The 24796-nt window shown below is 56.3% G+C and overlaps 1 protein-coding gene across 2 annotated transcripts in view; it reads right to left on the minus strand.

Annotated features, from left to right (window-relative positions):
- Nucleotides 1-24131, minus strand: part of Pax7 (paired box 7) — a 95350-nt gene extending 71219 nt beyond the window's left edge. Inside the window, exons 1-4 of one of the 2 annotated variants that reach the window (XM_055611507.1) lie at nt 24047-24131; nt 21440-21675; nt 20796-20925; nt 19854-19982 (exon numbers count right to left, since the gene is read on the minus strand). In XM_055611507.1, coding sequence (XP_055467482.1) covers nt 19854-19982; nt 20796-20925; nt 21440-21675; nt 24047-24131 — 580 coding nt within the window. Of the gene's footprint in view, nt 1-19853; nt 19989-20795; nt 20926-21439; nt 21676-24046 lie in introns of both variants that reach the window. The other variant, XM_055611506.1, reaches the window with a different exon arrangement.
- Nucleotides 24132-24796: the final 665 nt, after the last annotated feature.

The raw sequence follows: 24796 nt of genomic DNA on the forward strand, positions 1-24796 counted from the left end.
GGAGGAGGAGGAGGAGGAGGAGGAGGAGGGTGTATTTAAGAGAAAAGAAAAACCCACACAAAACCAACAGAATTCCAGCCGATTATTCCCGCGGGTGCAGATGTACATTAATGCAGGAGCGAAGTGGGGGGACGCAGCTTTGCGGCCAGAGAGAAACAGCTAGCAGTTCCTTTTAACAAGCCGTTGTCTGGCTTGATCTTGTCACTCTGAAGAGGGCCATTGAGAGGTATTCAAGCGTCGGCCCTGGGGGGACAAAAGGGCCCAGTATATATACTGACTGCTCAGTTGCCTGCAGGCCCGGGGGCTTTTGTCTAACCTTCCCTTAATAAACTTTTTGGAAGAGTTCATCAATCCACTTCAATGGCTGATGTTCTCATTTTCAAGGAGAAGGGAAAATAGCAGAAGGCTGGCGTCTTTTTTTTTTTTTAAAGGGGGCATTCTCAATAAGAGGGGGAAGGGGGAAAGGGAGAGAGAAAGAGCCGGAGACTGCAGACACCCCACTTTAAAGGGAAAAAGAACACATCACAGATCCTAAAAGGGGACCCAGACAAAACGGCTATTCATCGGCTGGATGCTGCTTCCCCGTCCCTAGAGCAGGCCCAGGGAGGCAGGGAGGCCATCTCTGGACCCTGTAGACTGGGGCCCAAGAGGAGAGTCTGAACGCAGCGGCAGGCTTCTTCCAGCTGCCATTTGCAGACCTGAGAGGTCTGGGATCCTCTGCGACAGGCAGGGTTTAAAAGCGGGGGTCACGACATTTAGTTCTCCTTTAAAGTCACCTCTTCTGTGACCTATCCCACCCACCCCCAACCCCCATGCTGAGGGCCATCAAACTCCAGGTCTCCTGCACGCACGCCGCAAAACGCTCTGCAACGAAACCATGAAACCATACTCCTTACCCGGCAATCAAGTTCCCCTTCCTAAATGTGCCTCCTCATTCTAAGTCTCCCCTTGGCCCTCCATTCTCCGCTCCAGACCCTCTTCTGGAAGTCTCCACTTCTCCAACTTCAGATTAGGGTACCCCTCCAAACACATACCTCTCACCAAAGGACTGAGATTCAGACCCCCCAACTCCGGGAGGTGAGGGTTTCACAGTGTGTGGCGAGGGGCTGAGTCCGGGGAGCAGGTAGAAGAGGTTGAGGATCAAAGAAGAAATTCTCTTCCTAAGATCCCTGCAGGACCAGACTTGATCCTGTGCCAACCCGCCCCTCACCAGAACCCTGTTTCTTCATTACACTTTTTACTTGGGGGGTGGGGGTGGGGGTGGGCAGGGAAGGCTGTACTGCAGAGACTGACTCAGAGCAGAAAGCTGGGTAAAAACTCCTTGCAATCATAGCTGCTACCAGTGCCGGGTTCTAAAGATGCAGCAGGCTTAGGTTGGGGGGTACAGCCTGGTGGCAGAGCGATTGCCCAGTGTGCTAAGACCCACTGTGATAGACCAAACAGTCAGATTCAAACTCCAATTGAAGTTTGACTCTGGAGCTCCTCAGGAGGTCTCCCTCCCCGCATTGTTCTGCCTTTGATAACCGGCAGAGGCAAGAAAACAAACGGTTGTGACTTGTGGTCCGGTGGCCAAGCCTGAGCGGGGTCTCCCAGGGCCTGGCTCAGCTCTGGAGTGCCTGCTCCCAGATGCTCACACACAGCTAACGCACACCCTCTCCGGAGTCCCCCCAGTGGCTCCAGTTCAATGTTTTACAGGCCTAATGAGTGTTGACAAGTTTAATGAGTTTGTTTTAAAGAGGGGAGGGGGAAGCTGGTCAAGTTGAGATTTCCGAGTCAAATGAATTAGCAGAGGCCGCCAGACTTCAGCTGACAGGCCTCGGAACCCTCCTGAAGACAGCAGCCCGGAGGCACAGACCCCAGCTCCTCTCAGTGGGAAGCAGGGCCCCCTGCCAGTCTCTGGAGGCTCTGGGGGGCCCCTGAGTGGCCCTGGGGTGTCTGGGTCCCACAGATACCCATTTCTCTACCAGCCAGCCCCCTCCTTTCTGTCCACCCTGGTGGGTCCCCCTTCTGCCTAACTCTCCTCCCCCACTGAGTCCCCAATGAGAAATTTGATTCAAAGCCAGCTTGGCACTTGTTTGCATATTGATTGCGTGGTAATTAAGTGGCTTCATCTGCGGAGGGGACTCACCACCTGCATTTCTGAGCTCAGCAGTCATGGGCTGGGACCTGCCACAGCCCTTGTTTTCTGATCCAAGGAGACCCACATCTGGCTGCGAGAAGGGACATACATTGTTTTTTTTTTCACCCACACTGTGGTCTTTATTTCTTTATTTTTATTTTTATTTTTGGTGTGCTATAGGAGGGGCCAGAAAGAACTTCTCAGGTACCTGAGCAGCCCCGAGAAAGAAAAGAGCTGAACTTACCAATAATGCCCAAATTCAAGGAACACACAGGCGGCTCTGGAGGGGGAGCTAAAAAAAAATCTCCATAGCACTGTAGCTGCCAGCTAGGCAGGCCAAGCAAGGTCAGTTCTCCCTTTGATGGGTTTCCCCTGACTGACTGACTGACAGAGAGACATACAGGCAGGCAGGCAGGCAGGCAGGCAGACACACAGACACCCCCACCACACACACAATCTCAATCTTTTTTTGCTTTGTTTTGTTTTGGTTGGTTGTTTTCTTGGTTTGCTTTTGTTGTTTTTCAAGACAGAATTTCTCTGTGTAACCCCAGCTGTCCTGGAATGTACTCTGTAGACCAGGCTGGCCTTGAACCCAGAGATCTGCCTGCCTCTACCACCATGCCTGTTGAGCTAGCAGTCCTGACCTGGAGCCAGAGAGGCTAGAACCCAATGACTCTTGTGCCTCTTTCTCTGGCCTTGTGACCTGGGCCTAGTGATTAAACCTCTTGGCTGCCATTCTGTTACCTGCACACAGCAAGTGACCTGCACACGTACCTTTGAGCCTAGAACTTTGCTCCAGCCACAAGCCAGCCTGCTCTGCTCTCCTTATGCTCTGTGCCCTGTCATCTACTTTGGTGCTGGAGCGCTGAGCTACATGTCCTATCCCCAACTCTCATTCTTCCTGCCTTGAAAATTAGTGCGGATGACTACCTGGCCTTTCCCATTCTGGTTTCTTTCTTTCTAGAGAAGCTTTGGGATGAAGTTTTCAGGTAGCTGGCGCTATATCAGCTGTCACAGGAGGGAAGGAGTAAGAGAAATGGGGAGGAGAAAGGCAATGCCCCTGCCTGGGTTGGTTTTGTCTTTCCTACAGCACCCTCCCTTCCCCCACCCCCAGGATCTTGCTAGTAGCCCAGGCTGGCCTGCAATACTGTACTCTGTCCATTCTCCTAACTCAGCCTGACATGTGCTGGCATTATGTCAGTTTTATCTTGTCCTTGGAGAACAGGGGAAGCGTCGGGGTCCAGCTGGGACTCTGGTATTAGGCCCCAGGTGGAGGGGTGCTCTTCTTCTCCCCTAACTGCCTGACCTCCCCGGACCCCTTGCCCAGTCTCTGTAGAAATTATTTCTTGTGCAAAGCAGTCTGGTCTTTGCAGAGAGAATTTCTATGCAGTCTGTTTATACTTCCAGCCTGGAGGTTGGAGCTGGAATTGGGGGAAGGGCAGGCGGTCGGGGTCACTTGGAGTCAAGCGGGCAGACCGTGACCCACCCGCCTCACTGGACAGGGCTCTGTACTCCTCCTGCGAGTTCTTCACTTCCTAGGTCTTGCCATTGTTTGAGGCTACAGCCAGCTGCAGGCATTAATCTTTGGCGCGTTTGCAAACCCCAGAAAGAAAGGCCCTCGTGTGACGGGGCTGGGCTAGGGGCCCAGGAATGGGCAGGAGCCAAGAGGCCAGCGTGAGGAGGGGGCGTTCATGTGATCACACACACGTCCGCCAGACCTCTTGGTGACAGGCAGGCTACTGTGCGCTGCCATCGCTTAAAAACTTTTTGTTGTCCCTTAAATCTTCCCTGGGGAGCAGAGCAGAGAGGCTGGGCTCTGAAGCCGGCCTCTCGTCCCCACTAGGCTTCTCACAGCTAGATGCCTTTCGCAAAACTGACTTGGCCCCTCAGAATCCCGTTTCCTAACTATCGTGGGCAAACCTGAAAGCCCGCATCCAGCAGAGTTGGCTCCACAAAGTCACATGAGCACGCACCTCTTTTGTTCTGTAGCTACACAGTGGATAACACACCTACGTGTCCACAGCACTCAGCTGGCGCACGTCCTACCAGAAGGCTATCTTACACACACGCCAATGACCGGAGACTTATGCTATGCTATCACCAGACACCCAAGACATAACCCAGTAAAAGCCTGGTATACACAGGACAGTGACAAGGACAACAAAATCCACATGAGAGAGAAAAAAAAAATGCCCTTAACAAGAATTGCGCCATCTACCCATTCAACACCCTCCCTGGTCACTGAGGTTTCTTGATTCAGGATCATAAGCAGCAAATTGGCAACATTATCACCTGGAACTCCATTAGAAAAGGAGCCAGCCACTGCTCTCCATGAGGCTTTCTTAAAGGGCAAACCCCTTTTCTGGAGGACACAGGGACACCATTCTCCAAGGACACAGGACCCTGTGAACTTCTGAAGATGTTCCAGGAGGAAGACCTATATTTGCTCCTGGCTCTGCCTTTTCCTGGCTGTGTGACAGCAGGTGGCAGAGGGAACCTCTCTGAGCCCAGTGACAGGGCTGGATGGTTAAATGAGATGAGGTCTGTAATGCACTCAGCGCTGACCCTCAGGTTAGCTTAAAGGTGGTCTAGTTGAACATGGATGTCCTTGGGAACAGCCCTTGTCCCAGCGCGACCACCGTGTGTCAGTTTTTCTATGTGGGCCCTCTATGTGGGCTTTGTGATGGTTCCTGCTTCCAGGTGTTGTTGGACCTGGGGAGTTCACTTCTGTAAAGTCAGAGTAAACACACAGTAGAGGTTTTCGTTGTTTTGTTTTCTTAAGAACAGGGTCAGGATCTTACCATATAGTACAGGCAGGTCCCCAACCTGTGACCCTCCAACCTCAGTCTCCACAGTGCTGGGTCTGGGATTACAGACATATATCTCCCTGCTTGGTTGGTTGGTATCCTCAATAAATGTCTGCCTCCCTCCTGCCTTTCAGGTCTCAGGTCAAACTGCATCTGCCCTGAAGCGCCCTGTGGCCCCGCCCCCCAGCATCTCCCATATCGCCCATCCTACCATCCTTTGCTTCCCATCATGGTTCAGCTTCCCCTTCCAGAGCTCCATTCCAGCCTTCCAAAAGTCTCCACTCGTTTGTGCTGCCCGGTGGGTCAGCCTGCAGTGGGTCCTGCCCCTCTATGGCTATGCTCTCAGCCCTGACCCCTCCCACAGTCCGTATTGCCACATCTCTAGCAGGAATAAAATGATAGCTCTAACTTCACCTTTTTCAGGGAAAAGGAGTGGGTGAAGGAAAGAAAAATACCTGATTGACAGCTGGGGGACCTGTCCTCTCAACACACACCACTGAGACCCCTAACCCCTGTCAGTATGGTTCTTGGAATGCCAGCCCAAAGGGACCAGTCTTTCTGCTGCCTAGGAGTCTCTGGCTTCCTGCTGCCTGCTGCCTGCCGCCTGCTTCCAAGAGGCTTTGATACCTTGATACGGTTACTTGGGTGTTAATCCCAACAGCCTCTCCTGGCCTGACCAAAGCACCAGCCTCCATTCTTGTCCTGGGTCTAATTAAGTACCTAAAATACCACTTCCCCTTTGAAGCCTGGCTGCTTTTCTCAGAGGTGGGCAGGTAAAGCCCAGCCTGCTGCTTTGAAGCGGAGGAGGCCGGAAGCTGAGGCAGGTGCAGGAAGGGGAAGGGAGGGGAGGCATATAGGTGTGTGTGTTGTGTGTGGGGGGCTGCTTTGAGAGGACAAACACCTGTAAATGTACCTCTTAGGGACAGTGAGCTCTGACAATGGAGCTGAGGGTACAGTTTTGTATCCCTGAGGGCAGGGGAAAAAATGATCAAACAAACAAAACCCCCAAGCTTCCTCCCCAGGGGGACAGCACACATAATAAAATTGGAAACCCAGTCTGGGGTTCAAGGTCATGTTCACTCCCTGACACCACTGTAGTCACGGAGTGAGTGGACATGGCCCATTTTACGCTGTCATCCAGCTCCCCTGGGTCTGCAAGGGACACTCGGATAAACACAGCCACAGCCATGGCTACGAGAGATGTATCACACAGTTCTGTCCTGAACCTGAAAGGTTCCCCATCGATCTGTATGTGAACCCTTAAACATTAATTTCTATATTTTAAAATTATTTTTCAAATTAATTAATTTTCTTTTATGTGCATGCCTGTGTGCCTGGGGTTGCTGGCAGCCAGAAGAGAGCATCAGACTCCCTAAAATTGGGGGTCCAGGTGGTTGTAAGCCATAATGTGGGTCCTCTGAAAGAGAAGCTACTGCTCTTAACCACGGAGCTGTCTCTCCAGCCCCAGTTAATACTTTTTATTGTTTGAAACGACATAAGGGCAGCGTGTGCTGCTTAGTTCTTAAGAGTGCTTGCCTAGCCAGAATGAGGCCCTGGGCTCAGTCACTGCTGCTGTGTGAACCCGAAGTACTGTGAGCCTATAATGTCAGCACTTGGAGGTGGAGGCAGGAGGATCATCTAGAGTTCAAGGACAACCTTGACTACATAGTAACTTTGTGACTAACTTGAGATGTATGAGACTCTGTCTCAAAAAAAAAAAAAAGACTAAGTTAATAAATTTCACAAGCATGTGAAATCATCACCTTTGCAGTAAATCTTTAAATGCACAAGAGGGGAAATTCTATTTGTATTTATTTCAAAGTCCCTGGTGAATCGCGTGCACCTGGCTTAGAATTCCTGCATCTAACCAGCCTCCGTGTCTGCTCCATCTCACACAGGCCGCACTCCAATAATTTGTCTCATTTTAACCAGGCACTCCTAAAGGCCAGTCGCCATTTCTGCATCATCTCACTTCGTGTGTGTGTGTGTGTGTGTGTGTGTGTGTGTGTGTGTGTGACTTTTATCCTCATTGGCTGGGTGGGAGAGTCAAGACAGAGGGCAGAGGGAATGAAAGCCACAGTTCAGGTTGAGTCCAGGCTTGAGAAGGAGACACATTGCCTAGAAGGCCAAACCATGGATGGAGCAAGAGCTTGGAGCAGCAACAAGGCAGGGCGTGGTGCCCTGCCAGAGCAGATCCTCAACAGGTCCAAGTGATACATAAGAAACCTAGCAACACCGGAAGAATGTCCCACGGAAGGACCTGCTTTTGTTTCATTTTTGTTGGTTTATTTGAGGCAGGGTTTCTCTGTGTAGCCCTGACTGTCCTGGAACTCACTCTGTAGACAAGGCTGGCCTGGAGCTTAGAGATCAGCCTGCCTCTGCCCCAGGAGGGCTGGCAAAGACCTAGCCTAGTGGTCTAGAGAGTGTAGTCTGTTCAGGCTGCTCTTGACTTGCCCTGTGACAATTATCAAGTCCTCTCCCCTCTCTGGGCCTCTCTGCACCAGTGTTTTATTCTACACTAGTGAGTGACTCTCAGTCTTGGTGGCCATCCAATTACCTGGGAAGGCTGTCTCTGAGACAAGACATTTGCCTTGATGGCTAGAGAACGAACGGCGTTCTTTACACTTTGTGACATCTTCCTTCTACCACCTCCCTCCCAAAAGACTCCTGCTCTAATGTGCCGCACAGCCAGCACCCACCCCTTCCCACCAGGGCCAGGGAAGCACAGGGTGTGACTGCTTGCCGTGGCCATAGAGCAAGCTGGGCGCACTTGGGAGGCAGTGTTTTCAAAACAGCCCTGCCTGTTCTCAGAGGTGTCAGCCAGGAGAGAAAGTTTCCTAATCAGGGGACTAGAAAGGGAGAGCAATCACTTGTCACCAGATAAGCATTATCACCTTATCTCTAAGGACCAATAACTACAGCTCCAGGGCTCCCATTTCGAGACACAGAGCTTCCCCTCCACCCCCTCCAGAGAAGCCTCTGAGAGAACAGCCTGGCCTGCTCCTCCCTGGGACAGAGCCCAGCCTCACTGGAATGCCCTCCAACGGCCTGGACAAGTCTGCCTTGCACATCTCCCCTCCACCCACCACAGCTTGAGGCTGAGCCCTGTCATGGTTCAGACAGAGAGACCCGAAGAGGCCTACTCTGACCACCTCCGACTCCTGCCAACCTGCGACCACCGGGACTCTGGGCTTCGCTTCCCTTCGCTTCATTTAATGGGGTTTTCACGGGGTGGAAAACAGACCTTTTCAGAGGCCAACTTTGAGACATCTGTCCAGTCTCAGCTGTTATAAGATTTGGGGGATGCTGACACCCTCAGTGGCAATAGGGATGCCTGTTGGAGCTGCAGTCTCTGCTGAGGCTAGAGAGGGTCCAGGGCTCATGAAAGACAGAAGAGGGTGCAGGAGCCTCAGTTGTGTAGACCAGACAAACAGAAGAGCAGAGCTGGGTCCCCTCCAGGCTACTGGGAGTCAAGGACATTAGGGTCTAGCAGACCGAGACGAGAACCCTCCTCCGCACCAACCACTTCTTGGACCGACCACCTCTCTCTGCCTCAGTTTCTCCCTCTATGAAGTATGCCACAGTCAACACAAAGAGGCTGCAGAGACGAGAAGGTGGCCAATTTTACCCCATGACCTCCGAATACCCAGTCCTCTGCCCTGCTTCTCTTGCTCCTCTACCCATAAACCGGGTGGCTCATTCCTGTCACTTTTTTGAATTTTCACTGTGAGATGATGAGCTCAGGGCCTTGTCCAAGTCTGTGCCCTCCTGGTCTGAAGAGGAACCCCCAGGTGGGCAGCTCCTGGCCCCACATCGGGGTGCAGAGGGGACTCAGGGATTGAGTGTCTACTCAATATCAGCAGGGCAGTCCCTCCCACATCTCCACAAATCCGAATCCGAATCTGAATTCTCTGCTCTCCACTCCCACCCACATCCCCCCCCCCCCAGGGCTTCTGGGTTACAGGATGGACCTCTACATTCTCTGCCAGTTCATCAGTCCCCAGCTGAAATCCCTCCGCGGCTCCCCACCGCCCTCAGAATAAGTCCTAAGTTGAAGCTTTTTAGGAACCTATTACTTGGACCCGGGGAGGGTCCTCCCCAGCATAGTCCACCATGACAAGCTTTGTCACTTATGAAATGAATGGTTGAAGAGTACCATGCCTGGCATATCAGCAGGGGCCACATGTACCCTGCCTCAAGGGGGCCCTGGGAAGGGATGCAATGCAATGGTCCAAGGTCCTAGTGGAAGGGCTCTGCCTTGAAGCCTGGGAGGAGGAAAGGCTGCTGGGAGAACTGGGAGTGATATTTACCTAGCCTTCGGTGGTTTACTCTGAGTTTGTACAGTGACATCTTTTTCTCTTCCCAGAAGCCTCTGATACCTATGCCCATCTGCCATTCGTCAAGAGTACATGGAGCCCCGGGAAAACCTTACTCTGAGTTAGCAGATCTTTCAGGTTCTACCGTCCTTGTTCTTATCCTCCCTAAACTCCCAGGGGGGCTTCAACCACCTCTCTTTCAGCATCTGACAGCCAAGGAGGCTACTGTTCAGGTGACTTCTGCTCACAAAGGAGGGACATTCCAGGGGCAGAGCAGTGGAGGCCAAAACCACCAGCACCAGCAGCCCCCTCACCCAGCCAGCCAAGGTCTAGAGTGGTGGGGCTCACTGACCTAGGCCCTCCGTGGCTAGCCTGGGCAATCATCCAATAAGCAGCTCAGCAGAGTGATTCCTGTACCCTGTACCCTAGGCTATCTGCTCTCGTTTTTTTTTGGGGGGGGGGTTTGTGGCCACCTCCTCCCCTCCCCTGTGCGTGCATGTGCGAGGGACTCTTGACTTCATCCACTAAGTCAACAGATCGGCTCACAGGCCTCCTCTCACTCCCCCTCGTCCCCCCCCCCCCCCGTTTTCTCCTCGGGATAATGGGGTCTCTTTGTAGCCTAATCAGCCTCCTGAGGGGCCCCGGGAGGCCGGGAGCACTTCCCCGGCAGCCATCGGTGGAAATGAAAGCAAGATTAGGCCAGGCCCTGGCCCACACCACAGCAAAGCGCCACCAGGCATTCGCTGCTTCAAAGCCCCTTGGGGGTTTGGTTACTTTATTTCTAAAGTTGTTTGTATTTCTAAAGTGGCCATTGAGGCGAGAGTGGGCAGACTGAGGGGAGGAGCAGCCAGGGCTTCTCTCCAGCAAGGGACTCCCCGCCAGGCTCCGGGATCTTCCCAGCTCTTTCCTCCAGCGGGGTGCCTTTCCTCCGCGCTGATCAGGTGAGGAAACTGAGGCGGTGGCTGGCTGGCTAGGAGGTCACTGTTGCTGCAAGCTCCCTGCCAGGAGCTGGGCTTCGGGATCTGAACCCACCAAAAAGCGGAGAGGGAAAAGTGAGTCTTTTTTTGGGGGGTTGGGGTGGGGAGCAGAGCAAAAGCCTGTTTGTAGCCTGGCTGAGGCCACTCTCTGATGAGACTTCAGTGCAGCCCCAACAGGTTCCGGAAGGGAAAGTCTCAACCGGAACACATTGAGACCTGCCCACTTTTCAGGAACGTTCCAGAGCCTCTACCCTTACAGTCCTGCTGGAGCCCCACTAATAAATGCGTGAAAGATGGGGATTCTGTGGTAACCCATACTCTTCTCCATCCCTGACAAAAGAGCGCGGTGCATTCCCACTTCCGTTCATTCTCCGACAGCAGGAGGAAGAGGAAAGGGTATTGCCCCCAGGTCAGAGGGCTCAAAAGCAGAAGCTGAGGTACCTTACAGCTGGGGCCCTCGCTCCTCCACTGGATTTTTTGGGCCCGGCAAAAGGCAAATCCAGGAAGTTCTGTTGAGGAAGGAAACTACAAGAATGGGGGGGGGGGTTGTCAGCGGCCTGGGGAGGAGCCTCAGTACACCACTCTCTTGGTTCTGTGATCAACAAGGCAGGAGATGGGAGCACTTCTGGAAGTTTCAGGAAATCGAGGATCCAAAACTTTCCTTCAAACTCCCCCTAATCCCTATCAGCCCCAAAACGTGCCTAGGAAGCTAACTCCAGCTTTGGTTTTCCTGTCTACACGGCAAGTATAAAACCAGGGAAGCTTGAACCCAGATCCCCCCACTCCCAATCTCCACACCACACGTCCCAAACTCCTTCCCATACCCCCACAGAACACCTCTGGAAGGCTGGGCTCCACTCTCCCAGTCACCTAAAGATCTGCGGTCAGAAATTAAACCCACATCCGGAGGCGTGGCTGATCACCTGTCCTGCCGGTGGAGGCTGGGGACCTTGTGGAGGAACTCCCAGAAAGGCCCCAGCCCACTTGCCAGGGCTTCCCCCAGAAGGACCCCGGAAAAGTTCAGGTTAGAATTTCCGAAGCTATGTCTCTTGTCCCCACCCCCTTTCTGTCCGGCCGGGGCTTCTCTGATGTCAGGTCTTTTGGCCCCTCAGACAAAGGGCTCAGTGAAGGCGAGAGGCTCTGCCTTCCCTCTACCACTGCCTTGAACCCTCAGTGCCGGGAAGCCAGGCAGCGGATGCCTGGGACTCCAAAGGTCAGCTTGGGGGCCGCCTGCTACTTCCACTGGCAACCCAAGCACGCCCCGCTGTACGCTCCCAGGCAGACCTGAACGCGCTCACTCGCCATCCACAAATACCTGTGCACACACTCACCATTCCCAGAGACCCAGGTGAACACAGACACACTGGGGGCCGGGGAGGGAAGAAGTCTGTTTATTGGGGCTACTGTCTCTTCCCACAACTGGGATCAGAACTTCTTGACGGCAGGGACGGTCCTGATATCTGACATATTTGGGCACTGAACACTGTACCTGGCACCTCCCATATTTTCAACAACATTCTAAGAAGAGATGAAGAGATTCACGGGTATTTACTTCTCAGGGGAAGATTTTCTCTCCTTCCCTTTCTTTTTCTTTTTCTTTTTCTTTTTTTCTTTCTCTTTAGTGATATGGGATGAAAGAGGACAGCACATATGCGCTTATCTCTGAAGGGACCAGTGAGATGGCTCAGCCAGGAAAGGGGCTGCACTTCAAGCCAGATGACCTGAGTTCGACACCAGGATCCACATGACTAAGGAAAGAACTCCTGCAAGTTGTCCTCTGACCTACACAGGTGCAAACTCATCCCCAAACAATAGACAGATATAGTGTATGTGTGTGTGTGTGTGTGTGTGTGTGTGTGTGTGTGTGTGTTTAAAGTCTAGGAAAGTGCAGTTTTGGAATTAGACTAGTTAGAAACTACTTGTGTCTTGGGTCCTTTGAGGGCTTTGGAAAGAGAGAAAGAGCAGTGAGGTCAGACAGCTGGTTCTCACCTCCCATCCGTCCCCCACCCCTTCTTGAAATCTTTTCGTTCAGGGCTCCTCTCGGGGAAGCGCGATCCCCTTAGAGCATACCGGCTGTGGAGGAGCGAGCAGCGAGTGACTTCAAGAAGCAGAGGCACCGCTTTACACAGTATTTCAAATTCCGCCCCTGCAGACCCAGGCGAAGGGTTGGGCTTTTTGTTGGTTGCTTTTGTTCAGCTTTTACCTGACTTTCATATGGGTCCAGAATCCCATGCAAATGATAGGAATCTTGGTGTAAATCTCTGTCCATGAAAAATCGAGGCCCAGAGATACTTCTCCACGCGTGCCAAATTACAAGGCTAGCGTGCTGGGGCCTGGGGCCTGGGGACTGGTGCACTCTGTCCCTCCCTGGTCCTCCGGGTCGCTCGCCTGGGCGAAGGATGGCCGCGAACACTTAGACGCGGAGAACCAGTGTGAGGAACGGGACCGCGAGGAAGCACAAAGCCTTCTCGCCAGCCAGGAGCAGTCTCTCTGCTCTCCTTCCAGTGTTCCCGGCTCCCCATTCCCCTGCCTCCCAGGCCGAACCCTGGAGCCGCTGGCATGCGAGCTGTTGCTTCCCAGGGCCGGACCCTTCGCCACGGGACAGTTAGTCGGGAAGGCGCGAACCCCGCACCCGGCTGGAGGGGAGATCGCGCACCGCTGCGCCCCTGGCCGAGACCCAGCGCCGGGTCACCGCGAGCCGCCGGGGTCCTCGCCCCACCCGCCCGGCGCGCTCGCCTCTAATTAAGCGGCTGGGTCCCGGGGAGCCGGCGGGGCCGCTCGGTAATACGATGAGCCGCCTTTGTACTGCTTGTCACCCAGCGCGGAGCATCAAAAGCCCCGCGCCCCGCCGCCCGGCCCCGCCAGCTCTGCAGCCGGTGGCGCTGGCGGTCCAGGGCAGGCCCTCGGCCACTGTGCCCCTTTGTCTTTCCCGCCGCCGTCCTGCGCGCCCCTCCGCCTTCCCCGGGCCTTGCGCGGCGGCCCACACTCCACCCCGCCCGGGTCTTCTCTCCTGCACGGTCCTCCACGCTCGCGCCTATTTTTTTTTTTTTTTCCTTCAGACCTCCTCTCCGACTTTCTCACACCCCTCGGATGCAGCTCCCATCCCCACCGACCACCCCTACCGCTGCCTGCCTCTCCGCTCTGACTCGGGCCTCCAGCGCTTCCAGGGCCTGGAGAACCGAGCCAGCGAGCTGACCCCAGACCTCGGGCGCGCTGGGCCACTTCACGGCAGCAGAGGACTGCCAGGGACCTGCGGCGGCCCCTGGCCCCTGGAAACCCGCCCGAGCTCAACTCAGCGGCCGCACCAGAGGACCAGACAAACTCCCTGGGGCCGTTCGGAACTGGATTTGGGGCTCACACAAATTTCCCCTCAGCCCTCCCGAGGGTGCTGGGGTCTGTCGGACGCTTTCCCCCCTCCACCGGGGCTTAAGTTGACCCCACCTTCGAGGCTCCCCCCCCACCCTTCCCTTTGGCCCCCGCCTCCCCTTTGCCCTCGACCCCTTCTCTTCCTCCTGCAGGCCCCTCCCCTTCGCTTGTTGAATGCCCCCCTCCCTCCCCGCACCTCCCTCCCTCTCTCCCTCCCCTAAGCCCTTTTCCCCCCTTCGCGTCCCGGCCTCGCCTCTCCTCTCCGCAGCCCCACTTTGTTTGAAGTTAAGGAGAGAGCTAGCTACAAATGGCGCGGCTTCCTCCTTAGGTCGCCGCCGTTCTGCCTTGATTAGATTTGGGAAGGAGAGTTTCCTCCCTCCCCCGACCTGACCCCATTGGGGCCAGTCCCAACCGAGCGGGTCACAAAGCGCTGACCCCATTTCCACCCCCTCCCCACGTTCAGCGGGAGTTAGGGGTAGGGAATAAGGGAGGGAGGCCCAGGGTAACAAAAACTTAGGGGGCACCTCAGTCTTCCAATCACCTTGGGTCCCCAACTGGGTTTCCTAATTACCCCATTAGCGGAGTGGGAGGGGAAGCGGCTATTTTTCAGGAATTCCCGGAATGCTCCCCCCCCTTAGTCAGGCCTCCGTGGCCCCAAAGAGAGCCTTCCCTTTGGGGTTGCAAAGCGGGAACCCTCCTCACAAGCCGATTGTCTTCTGAGGCTGTTAGTTTGCGGGTTTATAACCTTAGACGCCCTTACCTGGAGCTGCGGACAGGGGCCGCCTTAACTTTTTTTGATGGCCAGAGACTAACCGCAGGCCACAACTTTACAAAGAACAGCGCCGTTTGGCCGGGCCCTCCCTGTGCCTCATAGAATACAGACATGCGATGTAATGCGCCACCGTTCTAAGAGGCTCCTTAATAAAAATAAAAGTCTCCCCCCCCATCACCTCGCTGCCTCGTTGTCCCTGTTACGCGTGCCTTAAAAGCCTTCCATGTAAATTCCACTCAAAAAATTTGGAAAGCTGTGAAAGGGGAGGGGTGGCGGGTGGGGGAGGTTAATCCCGGTTTAACGCTCCCGCGTCGCAGACTCAGGACCAGGGTCGGCCCGATTGCCTTATCGCCTCCCCACATTTGAGACGCCCATATTTTACCCAGCCAAATAGCTTGGAGAGCAGCGCAGACGGCTGCCGTGGTCGCGCCTCAGGAAAATGTGTTATTAATATCTAAATAACTTCCCAACACTGTCTGCTAAATCTCCCTTCACCGTTCCAAATGATGAATTCGTTTGAAGTCTTCCCCAGCCTCGTCTTTTCAATGTGTGTGTGTGTGTGCCTCTCTCTCTCTCTCTCTCTCTCTCTCTCTCTTCTCCCTTCTTCTTAGCCAAGCTTATTTCAGACTGGTAAATATCTAATTCCTCTAACGGCCGCTCGGCGCACGCGAATCTTTTAGGTACAGACTCCTTGAAACGGCCGCCGCGCGGCGGGTGCGTGCCCGGAGGTGAACACGGAACGCGCGCGTCCGCTCAGCGGGGGACCCCACTTGCTCGGCTCCCGGCAGCTTCTGTAGGCCCGGGCCTCCCCTCCCCCTGGCTCGCCCCGGGGGCCCGGCTCCGGCACCCCCACCGTCCCCGCGGCATCCCCGTTCTCCGGGCCCCGCGGCCCGCGGCGGCCCTGCGCGGCTCCCGCGCTCGGCCCTCGCCGGCTTTCTTCTTTTATAAAGTTTTGTTTTTCTGAACGCCTCCTGTTAGATTCTGCTCCTTCGCCGCCCCTCCCCAACCTTATCTCCTCCTGTCTCTTCTCTCCTGGCCCGTCACACCGGATTTAGGCGCCCGTTTATCTGCAGCGCGGTTTACGGACTTTATTTACCGCGGGATGCGGGGCGTGCGAGCGCGTGTTCGCCTTTGTAACAGTTATCGCCGCATTGTTGGGCCGCTGAGTCGCAGCTCCCTCCTCCTCACTCTTGTCTGGGGTTCCCGGGGGGGGGAGATTGGGGGGAGGGAGTCTTGTCAGCTCAGTGTGGGCTCGCCCCCTCTCTAGGAGCTCCCCTCCCCCGGGGGACCTTCCCGCGTCCCATCCCCCACCGGAGCGTGGGCCTCGCAGGGCCCCCTCCCACACTCGCTCTGCTCCCTTCACCGCCATAGCGGAGCGCTGCCTAAAGCCGCGGAATTGCCCGACACCCCCTGTCCTCCTCGGAGCCCCCATTATGCGAAGCTGATCCTCCTCTGAACAGACTCAAATCCCGCCTGGACTGTGTTTGATTAGATTGCCAACCCGGGGTAATCCTTTGATTTGGTGGAGTGTCAATTACCTTTCTCTAAACACACATTTACAGAGGAGGGAAGTTGTAGGTTTAAACGGGCGCAGATCGCCTCCCGATAAATGGCCGGTCTCGGTCCCTTCCCGGCCCAGCCCTCTTCTCCAAGGCCCCACCCTTCTCACCTACAGTGCCCCCCCCCCAACATCGACCCTTCCAGGTGTGAAGTCTCCGGAGGAGAAAAAACACTAAGAAAAAGTGTGGGCTGCGAGGAGCCCTAACCCCCCTTCCCCTATTCATTCGCTCCCCCGGAGCCTAATTAAATTTGGCAGGTCCTTGTACACACAATCAAAACAGCTTCCTCCGGTGCGGCAAACGACCGAAAACCGCATTAGCGGCCTTCGCTGCTGCCAAATTAAATTGTTTCCCACCTCCTTTTACAAGTGTCTAAAACCGACACTTCGGGCTCTCCCCTCCTCTCCATCCTTCCCGTCACATCCCACTCTACACCTGTGCCTTCAGCTTTCTTCAAATAGATCGAGGGGGGGAAACGCAAAGAAAACAAACCAAAGGCCGGAGCTGAGAGAGTGCTTGCCTGGCATGTGCAAGACCGGTCCAAGCCTCTCTGAGGAAAGATTAAATCCCAGGGCCCTGCTCTTTTCTTCTCCCTCGCCTTCCAGGGCCTTTCACATTCCGAACTGTCTTCTCCCATCCGACTTGGGACACCCATGGGTAATTCCTGGTCACACAGGGAAACGACTTTTCGTCCCCCCGTTAACTTTTTGAGTGTTTCATAGTAATTGTAACGCCACTGGGCTTTGTACCCCAGGGACCAGTCAGTCCTATGCCTGAGGTGTGGAGCCTAGGCTTGGACCTGAGCGCAGCCAGATGCCAGGGGCTTTGGCTGCCGGTGGTGGTAAGACAGCCATTGTTACCTTACTGCCTGTTTCTCTCTCCATCCTGCCTATCTCGGTGACTACAGGAGAATGTCCCGACCCTTCTTTGTATGCCCTTATCAGTTTCTTGGGCTGGGGTCTCTTCCTCTGCTTTTTCTGCTTGGATCTCTAGCAGGCCACCTCCATCCATCCCCTGCCTCTTGGGGAGAGGGATGGAGGGGAGAGGCTCTACCCCACTAAAGGGGCAAACTGCCCCCTACCCTTCCCCAGGTAAGCCAAGCTCGGCCGCAGCCCTATCGGCAGCAGTCCTGAGAATTCTCACAAGGAAAAATCCTAATAACTCAGTCTTAACTAGGATAAGAGGGAAAGAGGAAGAAAAAAAAAAAAAAAGCCCACAGTCTCATGAATATCAGCCCAAGGGAAGCAGGAGTGAGCCGTTCAGAGATGAAAGTGCGGAGAAATAAAAGCTCAATTTAATCTGCTTTAAAACCCTTCAACTTAACGTTTGTGCTTCAAACTCTGAGAGTGAAGACTGATTGGGGATAAATAGTTTCTTACCATGCCTGGAAGCTATTACACCCCTCTCCAACACTGCTTCCTATTCAGCAGCCTCAGTTTTCATTACCAGCTCTAATAAGTCTTAACATTATTAAACGCCAAGCGGACGATAGGAAGAAACGGACTCAGGGAGGGATCTCTCTTTAGTGCTTAAAGAGGCGCGCTCTTAAACCCCTCTTTGGTGGCTCCCCGCCACGAGAGGGGCGACCCTGGGAGAAAGCATTTGTCAAAAAGCAAGAAGCCAAAACAAAGTTGGTGCGTGTGTGTGTGTGTGTGTGTGTGTGTGTGTGTGTGTATGGCTCCCTTTGCCCTGCTCATGGTGGGGGCACCTCCCCTCTCCGGACTGCTGGCTGAAGGGGCTTTTCAGCATTAATTCGACTAGAGTCTAGAGTCTCAGAGAGAGATGGGAGGTCCCCACATGCCCGCCAGCCCACAGGCCAGGGTTCACGCTGGACACCAAATCTGCCCACAATGAAAACCCTTTCTCATTTGAACCACCACCGCCTCTCCACAATTGCAGACCCCTGCCCACTAAAACCCCAGGCCTTCCTGACCCTAAGGCCCACTGGGTAGGCAGACACACAGCCACCTGAAAGATACAGGCACTCACAAGAACATCCAGGGCTCCCGAGTGCCACTCATGCCCCAATGGCAACTCGAACCCCAGCATCTGTCACAGGATACCAGCCCGCTGCGAGCCATTTCCATCTCACAGCTTTGCACGTTCACACCTGTATGCTCAGCTGTCCCCAGCTGCAACAGCCAGACCTGGTTTCCAAACCCCTGGAGACTTAGAACATTCTGACCCACTCTGTCGGGGAAAACCTCTCTCCATCTAAGCCCCTGGTTCACTGTTCACTGTTTTTTAAGGCCTATGAGTTCTCCTAGGTCAGCGGACTCCCTCAAGACACAAGCCTCTCTCTTGCGTTTCATCACACGCTGGACTAGAAAGATCCCCCTTCACACGCTGGACTAGAAAGATCCCCCTTCATACACAAAGTGCAAGCAACCTCCAAACCAACTCAAATAGCCCAACTGCTTCCTGGGGGTAACTCCTAGAGCTGTCTGGTGTGTAGTGTGAACCTCAAAAGGATTATTCAAATTCAGGACCCAGCAGTAGTACTGTTTTTGTTGTTGTTGTTTTATAAAGAGTCTAATTTGTCTTTCTGATAAACTGAGATAAACCCTGGGTCCCAGGAAGGAGTCCCACGGCTCTGGGCAGAATGGCTGGCCAAGGTGGTGGCTACTTGGCAGGGTTGCGGCTGCCTCTCCGCAGCTCACTCAAGGCCCCCCAGGCAAGCCTGGCACAGCGGGGCACGAAGGCGCTGCTCTCCAGGCCTTTCTTCCCCGACGCTTTTGTCCCTGGAGGAACAGCAGCTCCTCCCGGCCCGGGCGGTGTCAACAGCCTCTTCCCTGGCAAGCGGCTGCCGCTGCCTCCCCAGTCCTTCCCCGACTGCACTGACTGCTGGAGTTGGGCCTGGGTTTCTGGGTGTTGCCTTTGGAAGCGGGCTTTTGTCTTTGAAGTTCATCTTCAAGGTTGGGAGGCGCTCCTAAGAAATCAGAGAGAGAGACCCAGGCCCGGAGGTGCTGGGCAGGGACTCTGCAAAAACCTCCAGAGGAATCCTTGGACAGCCAGGGGTACTTTCTCCAGAGACACCTAACTTGCCTTTCGGCTTCATCCTGCCTTCCTGGCATGTGTGTTTCCGTCCCGGGTCAGTCTTTGTGACTCTGAAGTCTTCCTCCCCCCGCCCCCCCCACTAAACCCCACTTTCACACAGACAAGAAAACTTCCGCGGGAGGGGTGACGGAAACAGAAACGCGTTTCGGGAAAGCCGGGGCGCGGGCGTTTGAGAAAGAAACCCGGGCCTCAGCCGCTCCAGAGAGGAAGCCGAGCGAGCGCCGAGCGCCGGAGCGAGCGCAGGGAAGCCTGGCTGCGGTCCGGCAAGGGTGTGGGGCGCCTGACCCCGAATCCCCCGACCCTTGTCATCTGGGAACTTGGCCTCCAGCCTCCGCCACGGCAGCGCGTGCCAAGAGGAGAGCACCCGGGAGCCCTCACTCCTCCCCAGCCACGCGGGGCTGAGAGGCGGCCCGCGCAGCCCGCGCTAATTTTTATTGATTGCAGAGGCCAGTCAGCTGTCAGGCGGGGTTTCAAGGGACCGTTTAGAAATCGTGTGCGGGTCTAGTTAACAAATTCATTTAGGGAGCCCCGGGCGGGCTCCTCCTTCCTCACCCTCCTCCTGTCCTCTCCCCCTTCCCCACCCGCACGCTTGCCCAAGTTTTCTAGAAATCATTGATCGACGCCCAGACGCCAGCTCCGGAGGATGCGCAGGGGTAACAGCTGAGCCGCCCTACCCCGGTGGTGGTACCCGCCAGGGGCATCCCCCAAGGCTGGGGCGGGGGAACGGATGCGCCGCCGCGCACCTAAAGCCTTTCCAAACCCAGGCCGCCGGCCGCCCGGGCGACCCGCGGCTCTTCCCGACCGTCCTCGGCCGCGGCAGAGGTCAGTCCGCACGAGCCAGCGCGGGGAGACGCGGTCGCCGAGCGCGGCTGGTTCCTACCTTTGTCGCCCAGGATGCCGTCGATGCTGTGTTTGGCTTTCTTCTCACCGTCGTCCTCCTTCTTGTCCCCTTCCTCATCGTCCTCCTTCTTCCCGAACTTGATTCTGAGCACTCGGCTAATCGAACTCACTAAACCTCAGAAATGAAAGGCAAAAGAGAGAGTATAAATTGTTGGGGCAGGGAAGCGAGGGCGGGGCAGAGGTCAGGCAGACCCCTCCAGGCAGACCCCTCCAGGCAGACCCCTCGCACCCAAGCATGTCAGGCTCGAATTTGCCCCAGCGCAGCCCAAGAGACCTTGGTCACTCCTGGGGCACGTAGGTAACGTCCAGGTAAGCCTGCAGGGGCAACCGCCCAGTGCCTCTCAGGGCGCACCTTCTTACACCCCACTCACAACAAGCCCACTGCCCTAGTGCTACCCAGACAGCCCCGGCCCTCGCTACAGCCATGCAGGTGTGCCCTGGCCTTGCACGCCTGCACACAGGCGTCTGTCCAGCCAGACGCAAGTCCGGTAACTTTCCCGTCCTCACAGCACAGGACCGTGTCCCGCAATCTGGGACCGGAGCCTCCTCACAGGGGTGCTGGTGGAGGAGTGGGGGAGTCCAGGGACACCCCCCAGCAGGTCTCTCTTTCTCCAGATCACTTTCCCCAAAGCTCAAGGGAACCCCAGCCTCAAGGTTAAATTTCTTTCTAGTCCCCTCCGGTGTATCCCTACCTCTCTTCCTCTCTCCTTTCTTCCCATTTCCCTTCCTTCTTCAGACTTCTCCTTTTCCATCTTTCTCTTCCTCCCTTTCTTCCCTCCTGCTTTTGATTCACCTCTAGGCTGAACTTTTCCTCCCAGGTGCCTGCACACAGACCTATCCCCTTCCTCTGTCCACCCTTCTGCCCACCCCTCGGAACCCGCAGACAGACTCCTGGCCAGCCTTGGCTCAGCTGCCTTCTCACCTGAGGGCACCGTGCTGCGGTCACAGTGGCCGTCCTTGAGGAGCCGGTCCCGGATTTCCCAGCTGAACATCCCGGGGTTCTCCCTCTTGTACTCCTCAATCTTTTTCTCCACGTCTGGCGTCGCCACCTGCTTCATAGGTGGAGGTGGGAGGGCAGGAATGGAGAGATGGGATGGGGGAAGGCAAAGAGTTTTAGTATCAACCTCCCAAAAGCTGCCAGCCAGGCTGGCCGTTCCCGTGGTGGCCATGCCCTTCATCCTAAAATGGGCTTTTAGCTTTTCAAGGTTCCCAGGATGGCATGGTGGGGGCAGGGACAAATAACAAAATAAAATATAATTCCTAACCCTGTTGTCCCCCCTCCCTCACCACCTCGGGCAACACGGGGGTAGGGGGCAGATGTGGGGACATTCCAGTGAGGGATTATCAGCTTCAAAGTCTTGGGCAGTCTGGAGCTCAGCTAGCCCATCAAATTTTCGAATAATGGGACACTATCTGAGAGCTAAGAACAAGCTCTGACTGTCTTTTCCAGGGGAAGCTTCCAGATACGCAGGGCGGCTGGGTGGCACGGGCTCAGGAGAGAGGTGACAGCCGAGGTCCTGACACTAGGGGAGGTCTGCTGCCAGCCTCAGAGGCTAAGACACTCACTCTGGGTTTGCTGCCGCCGATAGCCCCGGGCCGGATGGAGCCAGTCTCCTGGTACCGGCACAGAATCTTGGAGACACAGCCGTGGGAGACACGGAGCTGACGGGAGATGACGCAGGGCCGGATGCCGTGGTGGGCCATTTCCACTATCTTGTGGCGGATGTGGTTCGGCAGGGGTCTCCCGTTGATGAAGACCCCACCAAGCTGATTGACCCGGCCTTGGCCAAGAGGGGTGGACACTGGAGGAGGGAGGGAAGACGGTGAGTGAGAGTCAGAGGAGGAGAACAGCACCCTCTGACCCCAGACCCCCAACAGCCACTCTCCAAGGTCTTCCTGAAGCCCTGGGAGGCTTCTACAGGGAAAAAGGAGTCCTGGCTTCAGAGCCTTTGGTTGTTTGCCCCCCAAAGTCGCCCTACACTGCAGGAAGTGAAGATACACCTCTGGGCGATGTGAATCCCTGACGAGACAGAGAGTGGAGCCTGGTGGAGAATAGAGATCCTAGGAGCAGCTGCAAATGACCCTCTGGCTTGAAGTCACAGGCCTGTTGCCTCTGGAAGAGCCTGACAGCTCGAGAGAGGTAGCCCTCCAGGTCGGTCCTACACCCCTGGCTGCCGGGACTCAACTGTTTGGCCGGTTAGTTAAGAGGCCACTTGACTCCCAGCGTTCACAGCTCCGGTTAGAGCGGCCAGGGCTGCAGGACTGAGTCCACACAGCTTAAGGTTTGGTGACATGAAGCCGGTAGTGCCGCACATACATCCCGTAGTGGATGCCCCTTGCTTCCAAACACCCTCAGAGTTCTCATTTCGTTTGGGGACAAACTGGGGGCACGCTCAGCAGGGGCCACGAGCTCCAACTTGGTCTCAGAAATGCAGTAAGCGGGAGGCAGGCAGTCCTTGCCGCAATGAAGCTGGTCACAGTGTGTGTGTGTGTGTGTGTGTGTGTGTGTGTGTGTGTACCAGGAAGATGGCCATACCTGGCGTGTTCTGGGGGAGAGGAGAACTTAGGCAGTCCTTAATGCAAAGTCTACACAGTTTTCTCACAGAAGGTTGTGGTGTGTGGGGGAACCCGGTGCACTAATCCGGCCTCGATCCCCCCAATTTGGGGACTCGCGGCTGCAGAGATCTGGAAGATTACAGCGATTTCACAGCGGCCCAAGCGGAGGAAGCACACAGAATAATTGGAAAGGAGGAGGCTAGAGGAGGCTCGGGCTGCTGAGCTGTTCCTGCCGCCCCCCTCCTCACTCTCCCGCTCCACACCCCCCCACCACCAATTTTTCTTTGTAAAAGTAGCTATCCGAAGCCACCCTCGGATTTAATCAGGAATCGTGCGTCGCCAAGCCAGAGTCACTCGGTCTCCGTGGCGGGGTACGCCATTAGCGCTGGAGAGCTCTCGAACGCCCAACTTTATATTCAAGAGGCTCTTTAGCGACCGGCTCTCGGCTCTCCTCAGTATTCTGCGTCATGTTGGGCAAATATTGTCCTAATCCTTCGCGCGTCCTCAGCCGCCTGTTTTGCTTGCATTCGTTCCGGGAGAGGACTCCGGCAAATCCCCGGCTGCGGCGTCTCCCGCCTGCGTGGCCGCTCGCGCGCACTTGATCACGCAGCCCGCTCTCTTCGCCTCTGTCTAATTCGGGCACCCGGCGGCTTCTCGCCGCCCGAGGGGGGCCTCCCTCCCCAGATCCGCAGGCTGCCACACCGCCCCTTCTCGCCTGCTCTCCCCATCCCTCCCGCAGCCCCAAGCCGGGCCCACACAATGACAAGAGGGGCGACTAAAAAAATCAAATCAAATCAAATCAAATCAAATCGGCGCGCCGTTGTGACCGCTCCCAGGACGTCCCGGGGCTGCCTGACCCGAGGAAGCCAGAGGACCCCTCCGCGGCTGGCGGAGAGCCTCCCGTCGGTTTAAAGACAAGTGGGGGCGGGGGTGGCGCAAGGGGGCCCTGTGTCCTCTCCGGGCCCGGCCGCCACCCGCTGTCCCCTCCACACCCCCGAGCGGCCGAAGAATTTGCCCGACCGTTTCAGGGCCGAAACAGTCCCCTGGAACGGACGGCGCTGGACCCTTTCTCGGTGTCGAGCTGCTCTCGCGGGACGTTTGCAGACTTTAGAAATCGGAGCGAAAAGTTGTGTCTGGGGCTTTTTTGGTTTTGCGGGGAAATACGGTTCTAGGTGTTTATCGTTTCCAATTAGTTTGTTTCCGGACCGAAAAGCAAGCAAACAAACAAACGAACAAACAAACAAGCGAGGTGGTAAGTTGCCCCGGAGGAGGCGGACCGTTTGGCGAAGTGGGACGAGAGCCTCGCTTGTTTGCGTTTCGAAATAAAAGGGGTTGGGACCCCATCGCGGGGACCGGGGGACCGATCGAGTCAAAGCCAGGGAGGCGAGCCGGCGGCGCGGCGCAGAGCCCCGGGAGCTCCGCCGTGGCCCGGGAGAGCGGGGGACAGTGGGGTTCCCCGGGACGCAGACCGGGGCGGACGCGGCTCGCGGGGAAAGCCCGGGCCCCGGTGACCCGCGGCTCGGCGGGGAAAGTTCCCGGGGCGCGCGCGGAGCCCGGGAGGACCCGCCCCGACCTCCCCGGGGCGCCCCGCGAAGGCCCCCCCGGGCGCGCTCTTACCTTCCAGGGGGAAGCCGGTGCGCGGGTAGTTCTGGCCCGGGCCGGGTCTCATCATCCTGGGCACCGCGCCGGGCAGCGCCGCCATGCCTGCGCACGCACGCCGCGGACGACTCCGGAGTCGGCTGCAGGGACCTCGGCTTCTCTCCCTCTCACCCCTGCTGCGATCCTCCTCTCCTCCTCTCCTCCTCCTCCTCTTTCTCCCCCCCTCCCCGCCCTAGTCTCTTCCCCCTCCCTTCTGCACACTCCCCCCCCCCACCCGGCTGCAGACGCGCCCCTTCCAGAAGCTGGGCGGGGGGGGGTGAGATGGGGGTGCGGAGGGGAGGGGGGAGTGGAAGGTGGCGACAGGGAAGTTCAAACAAACAAACACGCCAACCCCAAGTCCGCCTCCGCCCGCCGGGCCCGGCCAGAAGTTAAGCCGAGGGACCGCGGCGGCCGCGGGCCGAGCTGCGCCGGGCGGGCCACAGGCTCTGGGCGCCCCGGGTCCGAGTTCCCGAGCCGAGCGGCTGCGGGGAGAATTTCTTTGCGTCTTTATTTATATATTTATTCTCCGGCTCGGCCTCGGCCTCCCTCCTCCTCCCCTGGATCCCTCCTCTCCACGCCTCTTCTCGGCTGGCCCTCACACCACGTCCCCCCTGGAGGAGGAGGAGGAGGACGGGATCGGGGGACGCGCGCGCCGGAGGGGAGGCGACCCGGGGTGACAGGGCTGGGGTGGAGGAGAGGAACAGCGAGGGGGCGCGAGCGATCAGCTGG

This window comes from Psammomys obesus, unplaced genomic scaffold, assembly GCF_907164565.1.
Source record: "Psammomys obesus unplaced genomic scaffold, mPsaObe1.curated_primary_1811, whole genome shotgun sequence".
NCBI lineage: Eukaryota > Metazoa > Chordata > Mammalia > Rodentia > Muridae > Psammomys > Psammomys obesus.